A 19,630-nucleotide genomic window follows, 5' to 3' on the forward strand; every position below is an offset into this window, starting at 1 on the left:
CTATTTTTCGGAAGTGAGTCACTCAGTATAGCCCGCTAGCCCGCTTTCAGTGTGTGGGTGTAGTGAAATTAAACCACCTCCTGAAGGGGGTAGCATATATGTGTGTTACTGGAACTCCTTCTGTAAGGAAGATTTTTCCCTTCTTCCCCATTTATTTATATATATATTTATTCATTCATTTATTTAAATCATTATGGACTCATGTATTTCATACTTTGTTATTACTTTGTTCCAGCTTTGGCCATTGGGCATTCTTTGAGGTTTTGACATGTTCCCATGCTTTTGTTTTCTGAGTATTTTCTTACTTTCTGGCATTACAAGATGCTCCAGGCTCATCTGGTATTTTCCCCACCCCAGCTCTAGAATCAGCCATTTCTCCAAGGAGTCCTGATACCTTTTGTTAGAGAATGGTATTAGAAATAAAGATCTGGGTGCTGGGTGTGCGTGCTGCTACTGGAATGTGATAGCTTCTAGGCCTTCTGAGTGTACATAGACAATATATGTATGTATACTAACAGACCTGGTTTTAAATTTCACCTCAACTTTTTATTAGCTGTGGGATTTTTGGTAAGTTATTTATTCTAAGTGTTGGTAATTCCATTTGTAAAATGGGGATAGTAATGTTTACCTTCCAGGATAGTTATAAGGATCAAAAATAATGTAACTAAGTAGATCTACAAATAATATAGTTATAACTATAGTTTGTAACAGACATATACTGTATTTATTACTTAGACATAGTTTTGTGTTATAAAGTCTGTAGAGATGAACTTGTGTGTGTGTGTGTGTGTGTGTGTGTGTGTGTGTGTGTGTGTCTGTGCGCGCGCATGTATGTGTGTTTTATAGGCACCTAAAAGGCAGAAAAAGGTCTGTGGTAAAAATATCTTTAATATTTTTGTTTTAAACCCCTAGAGGGTCATTGAGAATGAGGAAATGATTCACTGTTCTTTTCATAGTCCAAATTCAGCTGAAAAAGTGAAAGCTAATAAAGATGTAGCTTCACCACTGAAGGAACTGGGTTTAAGAATCAGCAAGTTTTTGGTGAGTAAAAATTAGCACTGGCTCTGTTTATTACCTGCAGGGTGGATATGTGTGGTTTTGTTGTTAGTGATTGTTAGTGAAAATTCAGTTTATTTCAGTTTTAGAGATTAAACTGAGCATATTATATTTCAGAAATGCCCAAGTTGCAACTCTTCTTGCTAAAAGCCACAAGTCAAGTTGCCTGACCCTGTTTACTGCATATCATAGAGTTTTCTTCAGCATACTTGGGGTGTTCTTTTTTTAAGTTGCCTAGATTGTATTTAATTATGTAGCTGTTTCCTTTTCATTTTGGAAACCCAGATCATGCCTGCTGCTATATTAATGTTCTTGGTGAATAAGCACAGTTGTTTCTGACATGTAAGTTTAACTGGTGTGTAAATTACATGTCAGTGGCTGCTCCTTTTTTCTCCTATTTGGGTTAGAATTATGTTGTGTGAAATCTTTTAAAATAATTTTTGTTTATTCAAGTTCCGTGTTCATTCTAGAGAACAAATCTTTAGATTGCTTTGCGTGCTCTTTGGGGTTTCTGACCTGAGGCGGCTGTTCCTCCCTTGTAACCTCTGTTTTCAGGGTCTTGATGAAGAACAGAGTGTGCAGTTACTCCAGTGTTACCTTCAAGAGGATTACAGAGGTACTCGGGACTCACTAAAGGTTTGTAGTTATGTCCAGCTCCCTTCTCCTGCCTTTATCCTTTTCCTTGTTGGTTTTAGATAATTCAGGATTTTGGTGCCAGTTCTCTGCAACAGAGATAGGTGATCATATACAGCCATTCTCAGGAAAGACTTTGTAAAGCTTTAAAAAACATATGCTTCAGTCGAGGTCTGTCGTCAGACTTGGAAGGGCCGAGAGGTCAAAGATTGACTTGTTAATCATAGAATTGCAGGATGTCAGAGCTGAAAAGGACCTGAGACAACATCTAGCCTTTCCAGCCCCTGATTTTATATATGAGGAACTTGAGGCCAGAGGAGAGGGGCAGGGATTTGAGCACAGACTTGCATACACTTAGGTAAAAAAATGTATCCAGAAATGAACGGGCAACGATAATCTTGAAGGGTAAGGTAAAGATGTTTACCTTTTTCTTTGTTAATTGATTTTGCTAATAAGATGGCTCTTTGTTCTTTTTTCTTTCAGACGGTACTGCAAGATGAGAGGCAGAGCCAGGCCTTAATCCTGAAGGTCAGTGCTAGTCACCATTTCCATTCTTTGATGTAAAATCGGGCAACAGATTCTTGACCGTGTTCTGAGCATTGCTGGCTTTTTTAAATGCAGTAGGATTAATTTGAAGTTTTAAATTTCTTTATCTTTCTTTCTTTATATCCCCCCACCCCCAAAGTTGTATTTTTGTTTTATGATTTTCTTTGCTGTGCAAAAGCTTGTAAGTTTGATTAGGTCCTATTTGTTTATTTTTGTTTTTATTTCTATTGCCTTGGGAGACTGACCTAAGAAAACATTGCTATGATTTATGTCAGAGAATGTTTTGCCTTTGTTCTCTTCTAGGAGTTTTATAGTATCATGTTTTATATTCAAGTCTTTAAGGCATTTTGAGTTTATTTTTGTGTATGGTGTGAGGAAGTGTTGTATCTTTGACCTTGATTTACATGTGGCTGTTCAGCTTTCCCAGCACTACTTACTGGAGAGACTGTCTTTTTTTCATTGTGTATTCTTGCCTCCTTTTTCAAAGATTAATTGACTGTAGGTGTGTGGGTTTATTTCTGGGCTCTCTATTCTGTTCCATTGATCCATATGTCTGTTTGTTTTTCGACTGCGCCATATGGCATGCGGAACTTCCCTGACCAGGGGTCGAACCCGTGCCCCTGGCAAGTGTGGAGTCTTAACCACTGGATCATCAGGGAAGTCCCCATATGTCTATTTTTGTGCTAATACTACGCTGTTTTGATTACTGTAGCTTTGTAGTATTGTCTGGAGTCTGGGAGGGTTATGCCTCCAGCTTTGTTTTTTTTCCTCAGGATTGCTTTGGCAATTCTGGGTCTTTTATGGTTCCATATAAATTTTAGGATTATTTGTTCTAGTTCTGTGAAAAATGTCATGGGTAATTTGATAGGGATCGCATTAAATCTGTAGATTGCTTTGGGTAGTCTGGCTATTTTAACAATATTAATTCTTCCAGTTCAAGAGCGTGGGATATCTTCCCATTTCTTTGAATCATCTTCAATTTCCTTTATCAGTATTTTATATTTTATAGTTCTCAGCATATAAGTTTTTCACCTCTTTGGTCAGGTTTGTTCCTAAGTTTTTTGTTTTTGTTTTTTGGTGGAATTTTCTTTTTTTTTTCCTTTCTAAAAAATTTTTATTTTATTTTGGACTATAGTTGACTTACAATGTTGTGTTAGTTTCAGGTGTACAGCAAAGTGATTCAGTTTTACATATACACGTATCCATTCTTTTTAAGATTCTTTTCCCATATAGGTTATTACAGAATATTGGATAGAATTCCTTGTGCTATACAGTAGGTCGTTGTTGATTATCTAGATGTGATTTTAAAAGGGATTATTTTTTACTTTCCCTTTATGATATTTTATTGTTATTGTAAAGGAACACAGCAGATTTCTGTATGTTAATCTTGTATCCTGCTACCTTGCTGAATTTGTTTATCAGTTCTAGTAGTTTTTGTGTGGAATCTTTAGGGTTTTCTATGTTATCTGCATGTAATGGCAATTTCACCTCTTTTCTTCCAATTTGGATACCTTTTCTTTTTCTTCCCTGATTGCTGTGGCTAGGACTTCTGATACTGTGTTGAATAGAACTGGTGAGAGTGGGCATAGGATCTCATTTTAACATGGAATTTGACCATGACTTCTGAAGTAGTTTCCTACTTGGTATTTAGTGAGAACTGGGTACATCGGTTACAAGCAATTAGGACATATACTAATGGTATTTTTATATTTGCTTTCATGTATTTGGCCTGTCAGTTTATTTATTTATTTTAAAATATTTATTTATTTATTGGCTGCCTTGGGTCTTTTTTTTTTTTTAATAAATAAATTTATTTATTTATTTATTTTTGGCTGAGTTGGATCTTTGTTGCTTCACGCAGGCTTTCTCTAGTTGCAGCGAGCGGGGGCTACTCTTCATTGCGGCGCGCGGGCTTCTCATTACAGTGGCCTCTCATTGTGGAGCATGGGCTCTAGGCACGCAGGCTCAGTAGTTGTGGCGCACGGGCTTAGTTGCTCCGCAGCATGTGGGATCTTCCAGGACCAGGGTTTGAACCTGTGTCCCCTGCATTGGCAGGCGGATCCTTAACCGCTGCGCCACCAGGGAAGCCCTGCATTGGGTCTTAGTTGCAGCACACGGGCTCTCTAGTGGCTTGTGGGCTTCAGAGCATGTGGGCTCTGTAATTGCAGCGTGTGGGCTTAGTTGCCGCATGGCATGTGGGGTCTCAGTTCCCTGACCAGGGATCGAACTGGCGTCCCCTACATTCCAAGACGGATTCTTAACCACTGGACCACCAGGGAAGTCCCTGGCCTGTCAGTTTATAGCATTGGGTATTACTTGAATGCCCAACTGAGAAGTCATGCTAGAAAACTTGTTTATATTTTTAAATAATTCCTTTTATCTTGTATAACTTTACTTGTATCCTAGTTCATGAAGGTCTTTTGCTTTCTTTTGGCCTGTTTCCATTTCTGTGATTGTTTATACAGATCTAATTTTTCCATTCACATCTTTTTTTTTTTAATTAATTAATTTATTTTTGTCTGCATTAGGTCTTCATTGTTGTGCGTGGGCTTTCTCTAGTTGCGGCGAGCAGGGGCTACTCTGTTGCAGTGCGCGGGCTTCTCATTGCAGTGGCTTCTCTTTATTGTGGAGCACGGGCTCTCTGCATGTGGGCTTCACTAGTTGTGGCGCGCGGGCTTCAGTAGTTTGGGCTCGCGGGCTCTAGAGCGCAGGCTCAGTAGTTGTGGCACACCGGCTTAGTTGCTCCACAGCATGTGGGATCTTCCCAGATCAGGGCCCGAACCTGTGTCCCCGGCATTGGCAGGTGGATTCTTAACCACTGCACCACCGGGGAAGTCCCCCATTCACATCTTTAAGTGATTTTTTAATCAATAAATTTAAAATTGAATATCTTCCATGTAAAGGTGAGTAACTGATTTTGAATCTTCCGGTTCTTCCCAGATTGCAGATTATTACTATGAAGAAAGAACGTGTATTCTTCGTTGTGTCTTACACCTTCTCACTTATTTCCAAGATGAAAGACACCCCTATAGGGTAAGCCCATTTAGTCCTCTTGTTTCTCTTTACCCTGTAAAATTCAGTCCTTTTTATAATTTATTCATATTTCTGTTCATTTGAATATTTACCTTTTACTCAACGTATAAGTTACTGTTTTGGATTTTTTTTTTAAGGTTGAATATGCAGACTGTGTTGATAAATTGGAAAAGGAGCTAGTTACAAAATATAGACAGCAATTTGAAGAGCTTTATAAAACTGAAGCACCAACATGGGAGACGCATGGAAACCTCATGGTATGTGGTTATTGGGCCCTCCTGTAACGCTCAGGAGAATTGTATATCTGCTCATAGAGCTCTAGGTGAAATTATTTATTCACCTATGAACTTAAAACATTTATAAATTGTCATTCTTTAGAATAGTTTAAACATGTGATATGAATCAAAACATTGACTTTAACTAATTTGGACCTTCCCCTTGACTTTGTCTCTCCAGTTAATTTACTTTTTTTCTTACCTGAAATATTCTCTTAGTGGTTAATGAAACTCTAAACCCAAGATTTCATCTTCTTTATTATCATTATCTGTTAAGTGTGTGACACTAGTCTAATTGTTTTATCCTAAATCTTAAACCAATGTGCATTTATAGATTAGAACATGACCTTTTTTGTTTCGAAATTATTATTATTATTATGTTTATTAAAACAGTTCAACCAAAATACAGACAGTAGCTATTTAAAATATTTAATAGAAGAAAAGAGCTCACTTGTAATAGCAACAGAAGCATAAATTTCTCAGGAATAAGCTTACTGTAATCCAAAATCTAAATGAAGGGAACTTTAAAATGCTAAAGGGAAAGACATGGTGCCTTCTTGAAAATAAAGACAGCACCAAGTGTCAGTCCTTCTTATTTTAACCTATAAATTTACTGTGATCCTAGAAAAAATACTAGCAAGTATTTGCTTTGCCTTTTATTTTGGAACTAGACAAGCTGGTTCTAAAATTCATTTGAAAAATAAATAAGAATAGCCAGGAAGTTTTTCAGAAAGGAAAATAAGCTTTATTAGATAATAAGACTAAAATAATTTAAAGCATGGCATTGGTACATGAATAAATAGACTGATGAATAGCACATAGTAGAAAGTCTAGTGTAGACCAAATGCTGATAGGGAATTAGTGTATGATAAAGGTGGCATTTCAAATTAATGGGGAAATGTTGGGTTATTCAGTAAATGGTGTTGGAACTACTGGGTAGCCATCTGGAGAAAAATCAAACTGTATCTCTATCTCATTCCTTCTACCAGAAGAAAATCAGATATCAATGATTTAAATTTAAAAAATTCAACTATAAAAATACTAGAAGACACATGGGAGGTAGTTTTGTTTTTATTTTTTTGGATTGGAGAAGACTTTTTAAAGTAAAACACAGGACTTCCCTGGAGGTCCAGTGGTTAAGACTCCGCGCTTCCACTGCACGGGGCACGGGTTCCATCCCTGGTCGGGGAACTAAGATCCCTGGTCAGAGCACTAAGTGCCATGTGGCCAAAATAGATAAATAAATAAAAATAAAGTAAAACTCAGAAGCCATAAAAGAAAAAAGAAAAGATAAACCCTGCGACATCAAATCAAAAACTTTTACAAGGCAAAAAGCCAAAAATAGTGCTATAAGCAAAGTCAAAAGACAAACTCATAGCATAAAAGGTTCTTGAAATAGAAAGAACACCTGTAAGTCACTAAGCAAAACCGAACAGAAAAACAGGCAAATGAAATACATATTTACATGACAAAACTCACATCCAAGGGATGGGATAGTGGGCACTCATACTTTGCTGTTTGAATTTGTATACTTTTTAATGGAAAACATTATGACAATATCTAAAAATTGAAAAGCACATATTTCTTGACCTAGTAGTTCCATTTTAAGAGTTTATCCTATAGATACATTCACACTTACATGAAATGACTGTGTAAATGACAAATCTGTAGCATCCCTCAGCTTTATTCAGGTATAATTTACATCCAGTAAAATTCATTGATTTTAAGTGTACAGTTTGAATTTGGCAGTTGTATATAGTTATATGCAGTAACCACCTTCATGATCAATATATATTGATAGAACATTTCTGTCTATCCAGTAAGGTTGCAGTTAGTCTGTGACCCCTGGCCCCCAGCAACTACTAGTCAGAATGAATGAATGTGTGTGGCATATTATTGGAAGGAAAGACAAACCTCTAACAGTGGTTGCCTCTGGGGATAGATTTGGATGACTGGGCAATAGGAATTGTAGGGAGGGATACTTTTTTTTTAATCTTATTTTTATACATGTTTTACCTAATAAAAATAACTCGAAGAATTTAAGTGTGTTTTAAAATCTGACTTTATTTCTCTCCCATTTTTCTTCATTGGTTGTGCAGACTGAGCGCCAGGTGTCTCGCTGGTTTGTTCAGAGCCTTCGGGAGCAATCCATGCTGCTAGAAATTATTTTCCTTTATTATGCATACTTTGAGATGGCACCTACTGACCTATTGGTATTAACCAAGATGTTTAAAGAGCAAGGATTTGGTAGTAGGCAGACTAACAGGCACCTGGTAGATGAGACCATGGATCCTTTTGTGGATCGGATTGGGTAAGTCTGAATTGAGGTCTTAGAACTTGTACAATGTTTAGAGTTTAGAGCATTGACATTAGAGTGGTCCTGTGAATGGGTGAAGGGGGGGGCTAGGTATACTTTTCACTTAATGGGTGGGGAAATAGATGGGTGTACTACCATGTTCTAGGTCATTCAGGGAGTGAAGACTTGGATTGAGAGGGATATCTTCTCAAAATAAGTATCACATTCTATTCTTTTACTTACTGTTTTCATCTAATAGTTCATCCTTTTGTTCTACAAAAAATTCGTTGAGCAACTGTTGTAGACCAGGCACTGTGCAAATGCTAAGAAGAGTGATAAATAGGGGAGATGTATTCCCTGCCCTCTTTGACGTCATAGTCTGTGTACTTTGAATTTTATGGAAATGGGTGTATCCACATTTTGAGGCCTGTTTCCTCTGTGAACAAAAGTACACACTTGACAGGCTTCCCTCGTGGCACAGTGGTTAAGAATCCACCTGCCAATAGAGGGGACACGGGTTTGAGCCGTGCTCTAGGAAGACCCCACATGCCATGGAGCAACTAAACCCATGCACCACAACGACTGAGCCTGCACACCACAACTACTGAAGCCCACACGCCTAGAGCCTGTGCTCTGCAATAAGAGAAGCCACCACGAGAAGCCTGTGCACCACAACGAAGAGTAGCCCCCGCTTTCTGCAACTAGAGAAAGCCCGTGAGCAGCAACGAAGACCCAACACAGCCAAAAATAAATAAAATATTAAAAAAAAATACACACTTGACCATTGAGACATTTGATCTGGCCTAGATGTAATTGGTGGTTGTAGAAACCTTCAGTACTAGATCTGTTCTTTGATAGGCAGAAGCCACATGAGCCTACCAAGCATTTAAAATATGGCTGGTGGACTTCCCTGATGGTCCAGTGGTTAAGATTTTGCGCTTCCACTTCAGAGGGTATGGGTTCGATCCCTGGTCGGGGAACTAAGATCCCACATGCTGCGCGATGTGGCCAAAATAAATAATAAATAAAAAATAAAATAAGACTGGTCATGGGAATTCCCTGGTGGTCCAGTGGTTAGGACTCTGCGCTTTCACTGCTGAGAGCCTGGCTTCAATCCCTGGTCGGGGAAGTAAGATTCCACAAGCTGAGTGGTACAGCCAAAAAATAAAAAATAAAATATGGCTGGTCAAATTGAGATGTGCTGGAATTGTAAAATACATATTGGATTTAGAAGTCTTAGTATGAAAAAAGAATGTAAAATAACTCAACCTTTTTGACACTAAAGTGTGTTACATTTCACCTTAGTCTCCATTGAGGTTCAGAGTAGCATGTATGACACCATGATATTTTTCTTTCCAGCTACTTCAGTGCCCTTATCCTGGTGGAAGGCATGGATATTGAATCCTTGCATAAGTGTGCTTTGGATGATAGAAGAGAACTGCACCAGTTTGCCCAGGACGGGCTTATTTGTCAGGTGAACTTGGAGCAGCTTCTTAATTTTTTCAGATGGTTTGTAGTTAGTAGTAAGTTTTTAACCGCTCAACTATACTGCCACATACAATTTTCCTTATTGTGGAATTTGTGGTTCTACATTGTTAAGAAGTTAATTGGATCTGGAAGAAGTCTTAGATTTGTTAGTTATTTTCACAGAGGTGAGAGTTGAATCTGTGAGAACAAGTAGAGTGACTCAGGGAGATGATATAGGGACAGAAGAGGCCCAAGGACAGAACCTTGGCTGTTGTCTGCATTTATGGAGTCTGTGAAAGAAGAGGAAAGGGGAAGAACATGAGATGGGATGGTCAGAAAGATAGAAAAAGAGGAGAGATCTGAGAAAGTTCTAGAAGGATCAGGGAAATTTTCTAAGGTGTCTCTATTTGAACATGTATGTTATAATCTTAATACTACTTAAAATCAAGAGAGAAAACTGTGGGTAAAGGGAGGAGTAATTGAGGGGTCTAGTAACGAAGTGGCTGTGGCTTGGGAAGAGTAAAATGTCAGAATGGGAGAGAGGAGCCACTGAGGATGAATGGAAGACTTATTACGCATGGTGAAGGATCCTCTGGAAGGGTCTTAACCCTTTCTGTTAAGTGACACAGATGTTGTTTTCTCTTTTCATTAGGATATGGACCGTTTGATGTTGACTTTCGGGGACATTCCACATCACACCCCAGTGCTTTTGGCTTGGGCTCTCCTCCGTCACACCCTGAATCCAGAAGAGACAAGCAGTGTTGTCCGGAAGATAGGTGGCACAGCCATCCAGCTGAATGTATTTCAGTATTTGACCCGACTACTACGCTCACTGGCCAGTGGGGGAAATGATGTGAGGCTCGGGCTATTGGTGTTTGAGCATGAGAGTGGGCAAAGAGCGAGGCAGAAGCTCATTAATGAGTCATGATAATAATAATAGTAATTGTCAAGGACATGGGTATTGAAAATAGTTTTGTAACTAACCTTTATAGAGCATTTACTGTGACAGACGTGCTTGGCACTTTCTGTACAATATCTTGTTCCATCCTTAAAATACTGTGCACTAGGGCTTATCATCCTATTTTACACATTAGGAAGTTGAGACTGAGGGAGATGGAATTTGCCCACAGAAACAATAAATTGGCAGTAAATGGTGGATATGGTTTGAACTATGTCTGACTCTGCCAGTATGTTATGCTGCGCCACTTGGTATCTCTTAGAAGATAGCTTTGGTCATAATGACTAGAGAAATCTTTTGGGGGAGCTTATTCGTTCAGCTGTACAGGATGAATTAGAAATTCTCTTGAGTCTTGTGTTGGGACTTAATTTGAGTGACACAGTTTAATCAGCTTGTTTTGACATGCTAAAGGAAACCTCAGCCAACTTGTTGGCACTGGTTGATTTATCTCGGTGACAGTTTAGGCAGCTGCATCATTCATACCAGCACATAGAGACTCTATCCTTTTTGTAGGCTGGAGGTGGTTTTCTTCCCCACAAAAACTTTGATCAGTTTGAACATGGTTCCTTTTTGATGTTATTCTTGACTATGTTTTAATATTTATGGTTCCTGCTTTCTCTTTTCTCCCTTTGTCTTCCTGATCTTGGGACTAAATTAGGAATTGTGAAGCCTCAGGTTCTCTTCCCACTTGTTTACAGAGACTATATTAATGTGATGGGATTGTGCTGAGTCTAGAGAAGAGTGGTGTTACTCAGAATTACCCACTGACTCCTTTGTCATTACAGTGTACCACTAGCACCGCGTGCATGTGTGTCTATGGACTCCTTTCTTTTGTTCTGACCTCGCTGGAGCTGCACACACTGGGCAATCAGCAGGTCAGTGTCTGGCTTTCATGAGACTGTCTACACTGCCCCACTGTGCAATCATCTTCCTAAGATACCCCTTTGAAGCTGATATAACACAGACCCATTTACTTCAAGTATGATTTGTTTATTGTTGTTTTCCACTTATTATATTATAAAAATGATGCATATTAATGATTAAAAAATTAGAAAGTGCTGATAAAAAGAAAAAACTATAATCCCACCTTGCAGGATAACATATGTTAACATTTTGATGTGTTCCCTTCCAAATAATAAAAATATAATAATTCTCTAGAAATGGAATCACAATGTATATACTGTTTTGTAACCTATTTTTTTTACTCTGTAGTGCATCTGTCCCAAACAGCTGTGGATGCTAATTAATATTCTTGTGCAATATTTTTTTAAAATGAAATATTTCAAAGTTATTCCAAAGGAGACAAAAATTGTCTAATGATCCCATCACCAGCTTCCAAATTATCAATGCACAGCTGATCTTATTCATTTCTGCCCCTCTCCTCCTTGGTTATTTTGAAGCAAATCCCAGACATCATTTAGTAAATATGAATATTTTAGTAAAATTTCACAACCATTATCATATCTAAAAAAAAAATCTTCAAATAATCAAGGCAGGGTTCAAATTTCTAATTATAAATGTCATAAGTTTATCATAAGTTTGTATCGGGATCTAAATAAATATGTACATTATTGGTTGATAAGTCTGTCAAATTTCTTTTAGTCTATAGTTGTGCTGTCCACTGTGGTAATCACAAGACACATCATTGTCTAGATCCATTAGTTCCTTAGGAGTTACAAAATGGCACTATTCTGACTCTCTCTCCTCTTTTGTTTACTGGTTGGAACATTGCTATAAAAAAGAAATTTGTTTCACCATATATACAAATATCAAATCATCTTGTGCATCTGAAACTAATATAATGTTATCCTTCAATTATTTCTCAATTAAAAAAAAGAAATTCTCTCTCGTTAACTATTTGATACTCTGGTATAGAGTACTATACATGCTTCTTTTCCTATATTTACCACTTATCCCTAGCATCCTTAGTAGCATCCCAAGTTGGCTACTGAGGTTTTTTTATTTTTTACATGGCATTGTGAACTCATGGATTTAAACATATTAGCTGTGTTTTAATTCATTTCAGTCATTATTCTTTTCTCATTTTTTGTTTGTTGTTTTTCTGCAGTTAGTATTCTTAGGCTCAGGTTGCCCCATCTTTGGCCAGTAAGAGCTTTTCAGATTAGCTTCTGAATCTGTTTGACATTTCTCTTACACATTTTGCTAGCTCTATTGCTTTCTGATATGACAAAATCTTGCAGGATTATCTTGGAAGATTCTTGCCCCAGACTTGGAATCTGCCATTTCTCCAAGGAGCCCTGGTTCCTTTCAGTGGGAAATGATATTTGAGGGGTTCTTTATAACTAAGTCATTTTATTCATTTATGATGAGTGACTTATTTTGGAAATTGAAGAAATTGATTAAGTTGATGAAAATGAATATTTCTTATCATTGGAGAGAAAAGAAATTGGTGTTAATTGAAAGACTCAATTTCCAAAGCTCTAGGAGCATAGAACAAGCTTTGTATCCTTTGCCAAAATTCTGGTCACATTTGGACCCTACTATATGCCTGGAGGATTGGTGTTAACATTTTGGGGTTACAGGTGTCCTAGTACTTGGAATTTTTTCAATAAATCATTTCTCAAGCCTTCACTAGATTCCCAGTGTGTGCCAAACTCTGTGCCAGGTGCTGGGGATGAAAAATTTAAAAAGGCGTTATTCTTGACCTCTAGGAGCATAGTTTAGCTGAATCTAGTAGTACCTCACATTTACATGGTGTTTTAAACTTTACAGTTCATTTTCTCATACATTATCTCATTTAATCCTTATGACAACACTGTGAAGCAGATAATAGTTTCACCATTTTAGAATTTGAAGTCCAGAAAGGTTAATTTATCTAACATCATACAACAGATTAAGATTACATCCCTTACTTTTTTTTTTTTTTTTTTTTTTTTTTTTGCGGTACGCGGGCCTCTCACCACTGCGGCCTCTCTCGTTGCGGAGCACAGGCTCCGGACGCGCAGGCCCAGCGGCCAAGGCTTACGGGCCCAGCTGCCCCGTGGCAAGCGGGATCCTCCCGGACCGGGGCACGAACCCGTGTCCCCTGCATCAGCAGGCGGACCCCCAACCACTGCGCCACCAGGGAAGCCCCATCCCTTACTTTTTAATCCCAGAATTCTTTCTGACATACTATATGAAGGTATTATTCATGTTTTTATTTTAACATAATACAGTTAAAAAAAGATGGACTGGTTCAACTAGGGGAAATAAGCATTTTCTTTTCCCCTCCCCAACAGGATTTAATCGACACAGCATGTGAAGTCCTGGCAGACCCTTCTCTTCCAGAACTGTTCTGGGGAACAGTAAGTATGTCAGAGGGAGCCATGCTACGGTATTCTCTGTAGCAGAAGAATTTATTAAACACTTACTTTGTGATAGGTCTTATACTAAGCTTTTAAGTCTATTTTCTCATATAATCTATACAAAAATCTATGGATTGGGTAGTATTATTATCATCACCATTTTGCGTGTGAGGAAATGTGATGCTCGGAGATGTGAAGTGATTTGCCCAAGCTAGTCACAGCTAGACAGTCAGGATCAAGATCTAGTTCTGTCAGACTTGAGTCCCTAGTCCACATTATTAACCAGTGTGTTCTCTCTCCTACCCATCAAGTCTTTTTTTACATTGAGAGACTCAGGCACCAGTAGTGCTGTTAACTCCTGAACGTACTACTGGGCGATTGTAATTGTGTCTTAAGAGATTTCAGAATATTGTAACAGGTTTAGAGTAAGAATATGGCTTTGGAGAGAACAGTTTCTCACCAGTACTTAGTCTTACCATTGACGGCCTCAAGCCTCAAGGTCCAGCTAATGAATAAATCTGTTTTCCCTTAAACTGTGGTCTGACTGATTTGCCTATATTTCTTATCCTCTTTTTCCTGAGATGCTATCCAGTCTTACAGAATCAGTGTTCCAGGGAGAATCTGGTGGGAAACAATATTCAGATTGAGGATGTGTTGCTCGTGTGTGTGGTGCTATCTGCTGACATGTTTTGGGTGCTTTTCACGTTAGTGGAAACAGGTCACGCACAGGTGAATGGTGTTTTCCTATGGAGAGGACGGCAGAGGTCACTGGAGGCAGCAGTAGTCTCTCCTCAGGTCCTGACTCAATCAGTTGTTGATAGCCTTTTTCAGTGGAAACGTGGAAGTCTTAAATTATTAGAGAGGAATGATGTCTGCCTAAAGGAAAGGATTAATTTTACTCTTCCTTACGATTGCTGGGCAGTTCAGAGATGTGTTAATCCGTGGATAATGTGAAGGTCGGTGACTTCTACCCTTCCATCATAGGAGCCAACCTCTGGTCTTGGGATCATTCTGGACAGTGTATGTGGAATGTTTCCCCATCTCCTCTCCCCACTCCTGCAATTGCTACAAGCCCTCGTATCAGGGAAGTCTACTGCCAAGAAGGTAGGTTATTCAGTTAGATGCCTAAATAGAGTAGGAGATGTTTTTTAGGAATCCTTTTTGCTTTCCACATTGAAATTTCATTGCCATGGCAAGAATTAGTCTGAGGTTGAATGAAAAATGTCAAAGATAGTGCATCAGTTCTATAAAATTAAATTTAAATCTTTTTATTAAGTACCTATTGTAGATATTGTGGGATTGAGACAAAATGTGAAGTCCCTTAGTATCTAGATGGAAGAGAGTAAGGGGTCTAAGAAATAATAAAGCCAGGTGGTATGTAACTAATGTCATCTGAGTGGTAAAGACCATACTGTTCAGGAGAGGCAACTCTGTGTGGAGTGAGAGGGGCCTTGACTTGGGTGTTAAAGAATAATAAGGATTTGACAAGGAGTGCAGAGGCAAGTCTAAGAAGAGTCCCAGGGATGGGTTTGTAAGAAGTTTGAGAGTCAGCACAGTCTGGCTGACCACACAGTCTGGCTAAAAGAGCAGAAAAGCAGATGGGAAAGACCCCTTAAATGTCCCCCAGGTAAATGTGTGGCTGAGTTTTTTTTCCTGTGTGTTGGCAGGTGTATAGTTTCTTGGATAAGATGTCTTTCTACAATGAACTTTATAAGCACAAGCCCCATGATGTGATCTCCCATGAAGACGGAACTCTCTGGCGGAGGCAAACACCCAAACTCCTTTACCCTCTTGGTAAGATAGGCAGACCCTGGTTCAGTTGTCTCTTTTCCATGGCCTCTGTGTGGACCTTACTGCTGTTTTAATATTTCACACGCATGCCTTTGAAGCAGGTCCTTCTCCTCTCCACTGTGCTTGTTGATTTGCTAATAAATTATTAGTTGGTTTCTCACTTTTTTCCATCTTTAGATTGTTTTACTTCAAAAATAATGCATGTTCATTATAACAAGGGAAACAATGCAGAAATACATTTTAAAAAGCTAATCTCTCTTTAGACCTGTCTCCATCAGATGATTAACGTTAAGAGTTTGGTGTGTGTCCTTTTGCACATTTCTGTGTTCTTTCAAAATTCATTCTGCAAACTGATTTTATTACATGTGGATCTGACTCATTCTTTTTAGTGACTATGTAATTATTCTTGATGTCCCATAACTTTTTATCTTTTCCCTTCCAGAGGACATTTAGGCTGTGTCAGGTTTTTGCCACTATAAACAATGCTGCTTTGGGGACATATACCTTTATATACTAGTGCTTTTATTTTTAGTATATAGAATCCCCAAAGTGGGATTGTGGGTAAAAGGGTATATACAATAAAATTTTTAAATGCATGTCCACTGATAGATGAAATGGATTTTTTAAAATGTGGTATATATAGGTGAGACATCAAGTCTTCCTAAGAGCCAAAATGTGGAATATTATTCAGCCTGAAAGAGAACAGGAATTCTGACACATGCTATAACACGGGTGAACCTTGACGGCATGATGCTAAATGAAATAAGACAGTCCCAAAAGAACAAACACTGTTCCACTCATATGAGGTACTGAGAGTAGTCAGATTTACAGAGACAGAAAGTAGAATGGTGGTCACAGGGGCTGAGGGATGGGATAATGGAGAATTATTGGTTAATGGGTATAGAATTTCAGTCTTGCAAGATGAAAACAGTTCTTTGGGTAGATGGTAGTGACGGTTGCATAACCATGTGAATGTACTTAAACGCCACTGGACTGAACACTTAAAAATGGTTAAAATGGTATATTTTATGTATTTTTTACCACAATTTAAAAAAAATAATAAAAAGTTTTGAATGGTAATGTCAAATTAAGTTGTAGAAAAATGTAGCAATTTCCTTTCCTACTGGCAGTGTCTAAGAGTAACAGCCTTACTGTCCTAATCTCGGCATCATTACCGACTTACCCAGTCACCCAGCCACCTACTGTCCCATAAGGTGGTCTTCCTATAGTCATCATTTGAGTGGGGAACCACTCTGCACTCAGCTGTTTTTCAGACACATGGAAAGAGTCACTTCCCCAATGACAAGAGAGGGGTTTTGTTTTTCTTTTTCTTTTTAATGGAAAAAGCTGTAGCAGTGTTGGATACTAGGAAGAGAAACTATGCATCTCTGAGTGATTAAATATTGCTGTCTGTTATAGGAGTCACCTCTTCCTATTAGACTAATTTCTCTCTCTCCCTTCCTTAGGGGGTCAGACCAACCTTCGCATACCTCAAGGCACTGTGGGCCAAGTAATGTTGGACGATAGGGCCTACCTGGTACGCTGGGAATACTCTTATAGCAGCTGGACCCTCTTCACCTGTGAGATTGAAATGCTGCTTCATGTTGTTTCCACTGCAGGTGAGGTCAGCTTTGGGAGACATCTCTGTGGGAAGAAAAATGGACATGCTTAGAGGATTTGGAAGATAGAGAATTTCAAGATAAGATTCAGAACCTTCCAGATTGTGATTAGCATAATTTGTTCATCTGGGTCTCAGAGACTGCTCAGTGATCTTAAAGGAATTGTTTTCATTGAGATCACAAGCTTCCTTCCCCCTCAGATGTGATTCAGCACTGCCAGCGGGTCAGACCCATCATTGATCTGGTCCATAAGGTCATCAGTACAGACCTGTCGATAGCAGACTGTCTCCTGCCCATCACGTCCCGCATCTACATGCTGCTGCAGCGGTCAGTATCTGGTAACTCCGCTGGGCTAAAGTCTGCACATGTTCCACTGTGGATAGCCCTGGTGTGGTATCTGTCCCCAGCTGAGGGCTTTCCTGTTTTCACATCCCTGCTGCCAGGAGGGATTTGGGAAGAGAACTGGAAAATACTTGGGATGCAACAAGTTGTATTATTCATTTTACTGAGTACAGTGCACTGTTCTCCAACCAGGTTAACAACCGTGATCTCCCGGCCTGTGGATGTCATTGCTTCTTGTGTCAATTGCTTGACCGTTCTGGCTGCCCGGAACCCAGCAAAGGTGAGACACCAAGTCTTCCTAACAGCCGAAAAATGTCACGCTTGCTGTATACCTGAAGACACATGGACATTTGACTCTTCTTTTCCCTTCTCAGGTCTGGACTGATCTTCGTCACACAGGCTTTTTACCTTTCGTGGCCCACCAGGTCTCCAACATGAGTCAGATGATTAGGTGAGCCAGGTCTTAGGGATTAGAGTATATTCGCTGGGCATACCATATACATTTCAGATCTAAGCTAGCTTCGTTAGTTTTAAAGATGCTTCTCTGCCCGTTTGCTCCTTGTCTGTTCAGCCCTCTCACCGGAAATGAGTGAGGGCAAGGCAAAAGAGGTGATGGGACTTGGGGCACAGAGGCTGCTTTCCTCTTAGGCCAGCAATGATGGTTCACAGTCTTCAAAGCCTGAGAGAGAGAGACAGAGAGGGGAAGAGGGAGAGACAGAGAGGGAAAGAGGTATTTCTCATTCACTTTAGGTACGTGGGAGTTAACTTTCCAGTCTAGAGAGTCCAGAGGTTTCTGGATCCAGAGGCTCAACTTCCCCTTTTTAAGCCATAGTCACTCTGTACTTTTCCTTGATTCATGGCCACTCGAGCTTGCCTGGTAGACCAGTTATTAATACACAGGCTCCATCTTACTACCTGAACATTCTCTCCTTGGCTTTCTTTTGCTTACAAGACGAGGATGTTTTCCTCGTTTATTTGCTTTTTCACTTTTGAGGTTGTATATCAATAAAGTCTTTAATGCTTACCCTGGGTATTAAATAGCCTAGATTTGATTAATTCCTTTGCAGAGCTTTCCTGTTTTATGCCCAGGCCATCTAAATAATAATAAGAATGCTCTGTGATTATAATTTTTTGAAACCTTTTTTTCCCTCTGCCTCTCTGTCTTTTCCCAGTGCTGAGGGGATGAATGCTGGAGGGTATGGAAACCTCTTGATGAATAGTGAACAGCCCCAGGGCGAGTATGGAGTCACTGTTGCCTTTCTGCGCTTGATCACCACTCTTGTCAAGGTAAAATCTAATCAGATAGAAGCATCTGAAATAGTTTCTGTGCCCCCAACTACTGTAGTCATTTTGTTTGCAGCTAGACCAGTTGTCCTGAGGTTATGGTGATGACAGTTTCTGTGTATTGAGTATTTATTGTGTGCCAGATCCTGTAGTAGATTCTTTATCTGTGTTAACTTATTTAATACTCAGAGGCTGTATGGTATAATGCAGCAACTCTCAAGCTATTTTGACAGAGCCCAGGGTAATATGTACACATTACATCATATCCCAGGATACACATTGTATGTTTACTTCTAAAGCAGAGTTTCACAGTACAACAGTACTTTTACTATGCAAGATGCACTCAGATGTTTTCTAATAAGTTATCTCACAATCCACTAATGGGTCACATCTCTCTTTGAAAAATACTTGTGTAGCATAGATTTTGGAGTCAGAATTAGGTTTACATTTCAGGTTGACCACTTACTAGCTGCATGACCTTGGGCAAGTATTGAATTTCTTAGAACCTCTCTAAACTGGGATGATAAATATCTCTGCCTCATGGAGTTGTTGAGAGGGCCACACGTGCAAATACTCAGCACACTTCCCTGCCTGCAGTAGTCAGTCAATCAGTGAGTGCTTAAAAAGATAGAAACAATCCTATGTAGAGGGAGGGATATAGATATTGATGTTTATATAAAGAAGCCCCATTTTTAAGATAAGGAAGCTGATGGTAACAAGTAATATTAGGACAAAGAATTTGGAGCGTCAGATCTCCTTTCTGACATCCGAGTGATGGGGTAGAGGTTGGGGGTGGTTGGTGATCATGGCAGTGAAACTGGCATTCTCCATCATCAACAGTCCTATATCCGCTGTGTTTAAGATAGACCTCTCTTCTGCTCAGATTTAGCCTTCATCCCTCTCTTTCTTGTAGGTGCCTTTTGTGACATTGTCAAATTGTCTTTTTTTTTTTTTTTTTTTTTTTAGCAGGTTGTTAATTGTATACTGGAAATACTGGTTGATACTGGCTAAAGAGGCTTGGGTGC

General features: G+C 39.1%; 1 protein-coding gene across 1 annotated transcript in view; it reads left to right on the forward strand.

Moving 5' to 3' along the window:
- Nucleotides 1-19,630, forward strand: part of NUP188 (nucleoporin 188) — a 38,521-nt gene that overhangs the window by 3,200 nt on the left and 15,691 nt on the right. The window contains exons 3-19 of the mRNA XM_007471801.1: nt 957-1,041; nt 1,612-1,692; nt 2,173-2,217; nt 5,176-5,268; nt 5,406-5,525; nt 7,643-7,854; nt 9,199-9,313; nt 9,959-10,159; nt 11,050-11,139; nt 13,504-13,569; nt 14,554-14,673; nt 15,237-15,363; nt 16,827-16,979; nt 17,180-17,306; nt 17,514-17,601; nt 17,696-17,772; nt 18,494-18,608. Of these exons, the coding sequence (XP_007471863.1) occupies nt 5,523-5,525; nt 7,643-7,854; nt 9,199-9,313; nt 9,959-10,159; nt 11,050-11,139; nt 13,504-13,569; nt 14,554-14,673; nt 15,237-15,363; nt 16,827-16,979; nt 17,180-17,306; nt 17,514-17,601; nt 17,696-17,772; nt 18,494-18,608 (1,494 nt within the window). The 5' untranslated portion in view covers nt 957-1,041; nt 1,612-1,692; nt 2,173-2,217; nt 5,176-5,268; nt 5,406-5,522. The remainder of the gene's footprint in view (nt 1-956; nt 1,042-1,611; nt 1,693-2,172; nt 2,218-5,175; nt 5,269-5,405; nt 5,526-7,642; nt 7,855-9,198; nt 9,314-9,958; nt 10,160-11,049; nt 11,140-13,503; nt 13,570-14,553; nt 14,674-15,236; nt 15,364-16,826; nt 16,980-17,179; nt 17,307-17,513; nt 17,602-17,695; nt 17,773-18,493; nt 18,609-19,630) is intronic.

Source organism: Lipotes vexillifer, unplaced genomic scaffold, assembly GCF_000442215.2.
Source record: "Lipotes vexillifer unplaced genomic scaffold, Lipotes_vexillifer_v1.1 scaffold98, whole genome shotgun sequence".
NCBI classification, from domain to species: Eukaryota; Metazoa; Chordata; class Mammalia; order Artiodactyla; family Lipotidae; genus Lipotes; species Lipotes vexillifer.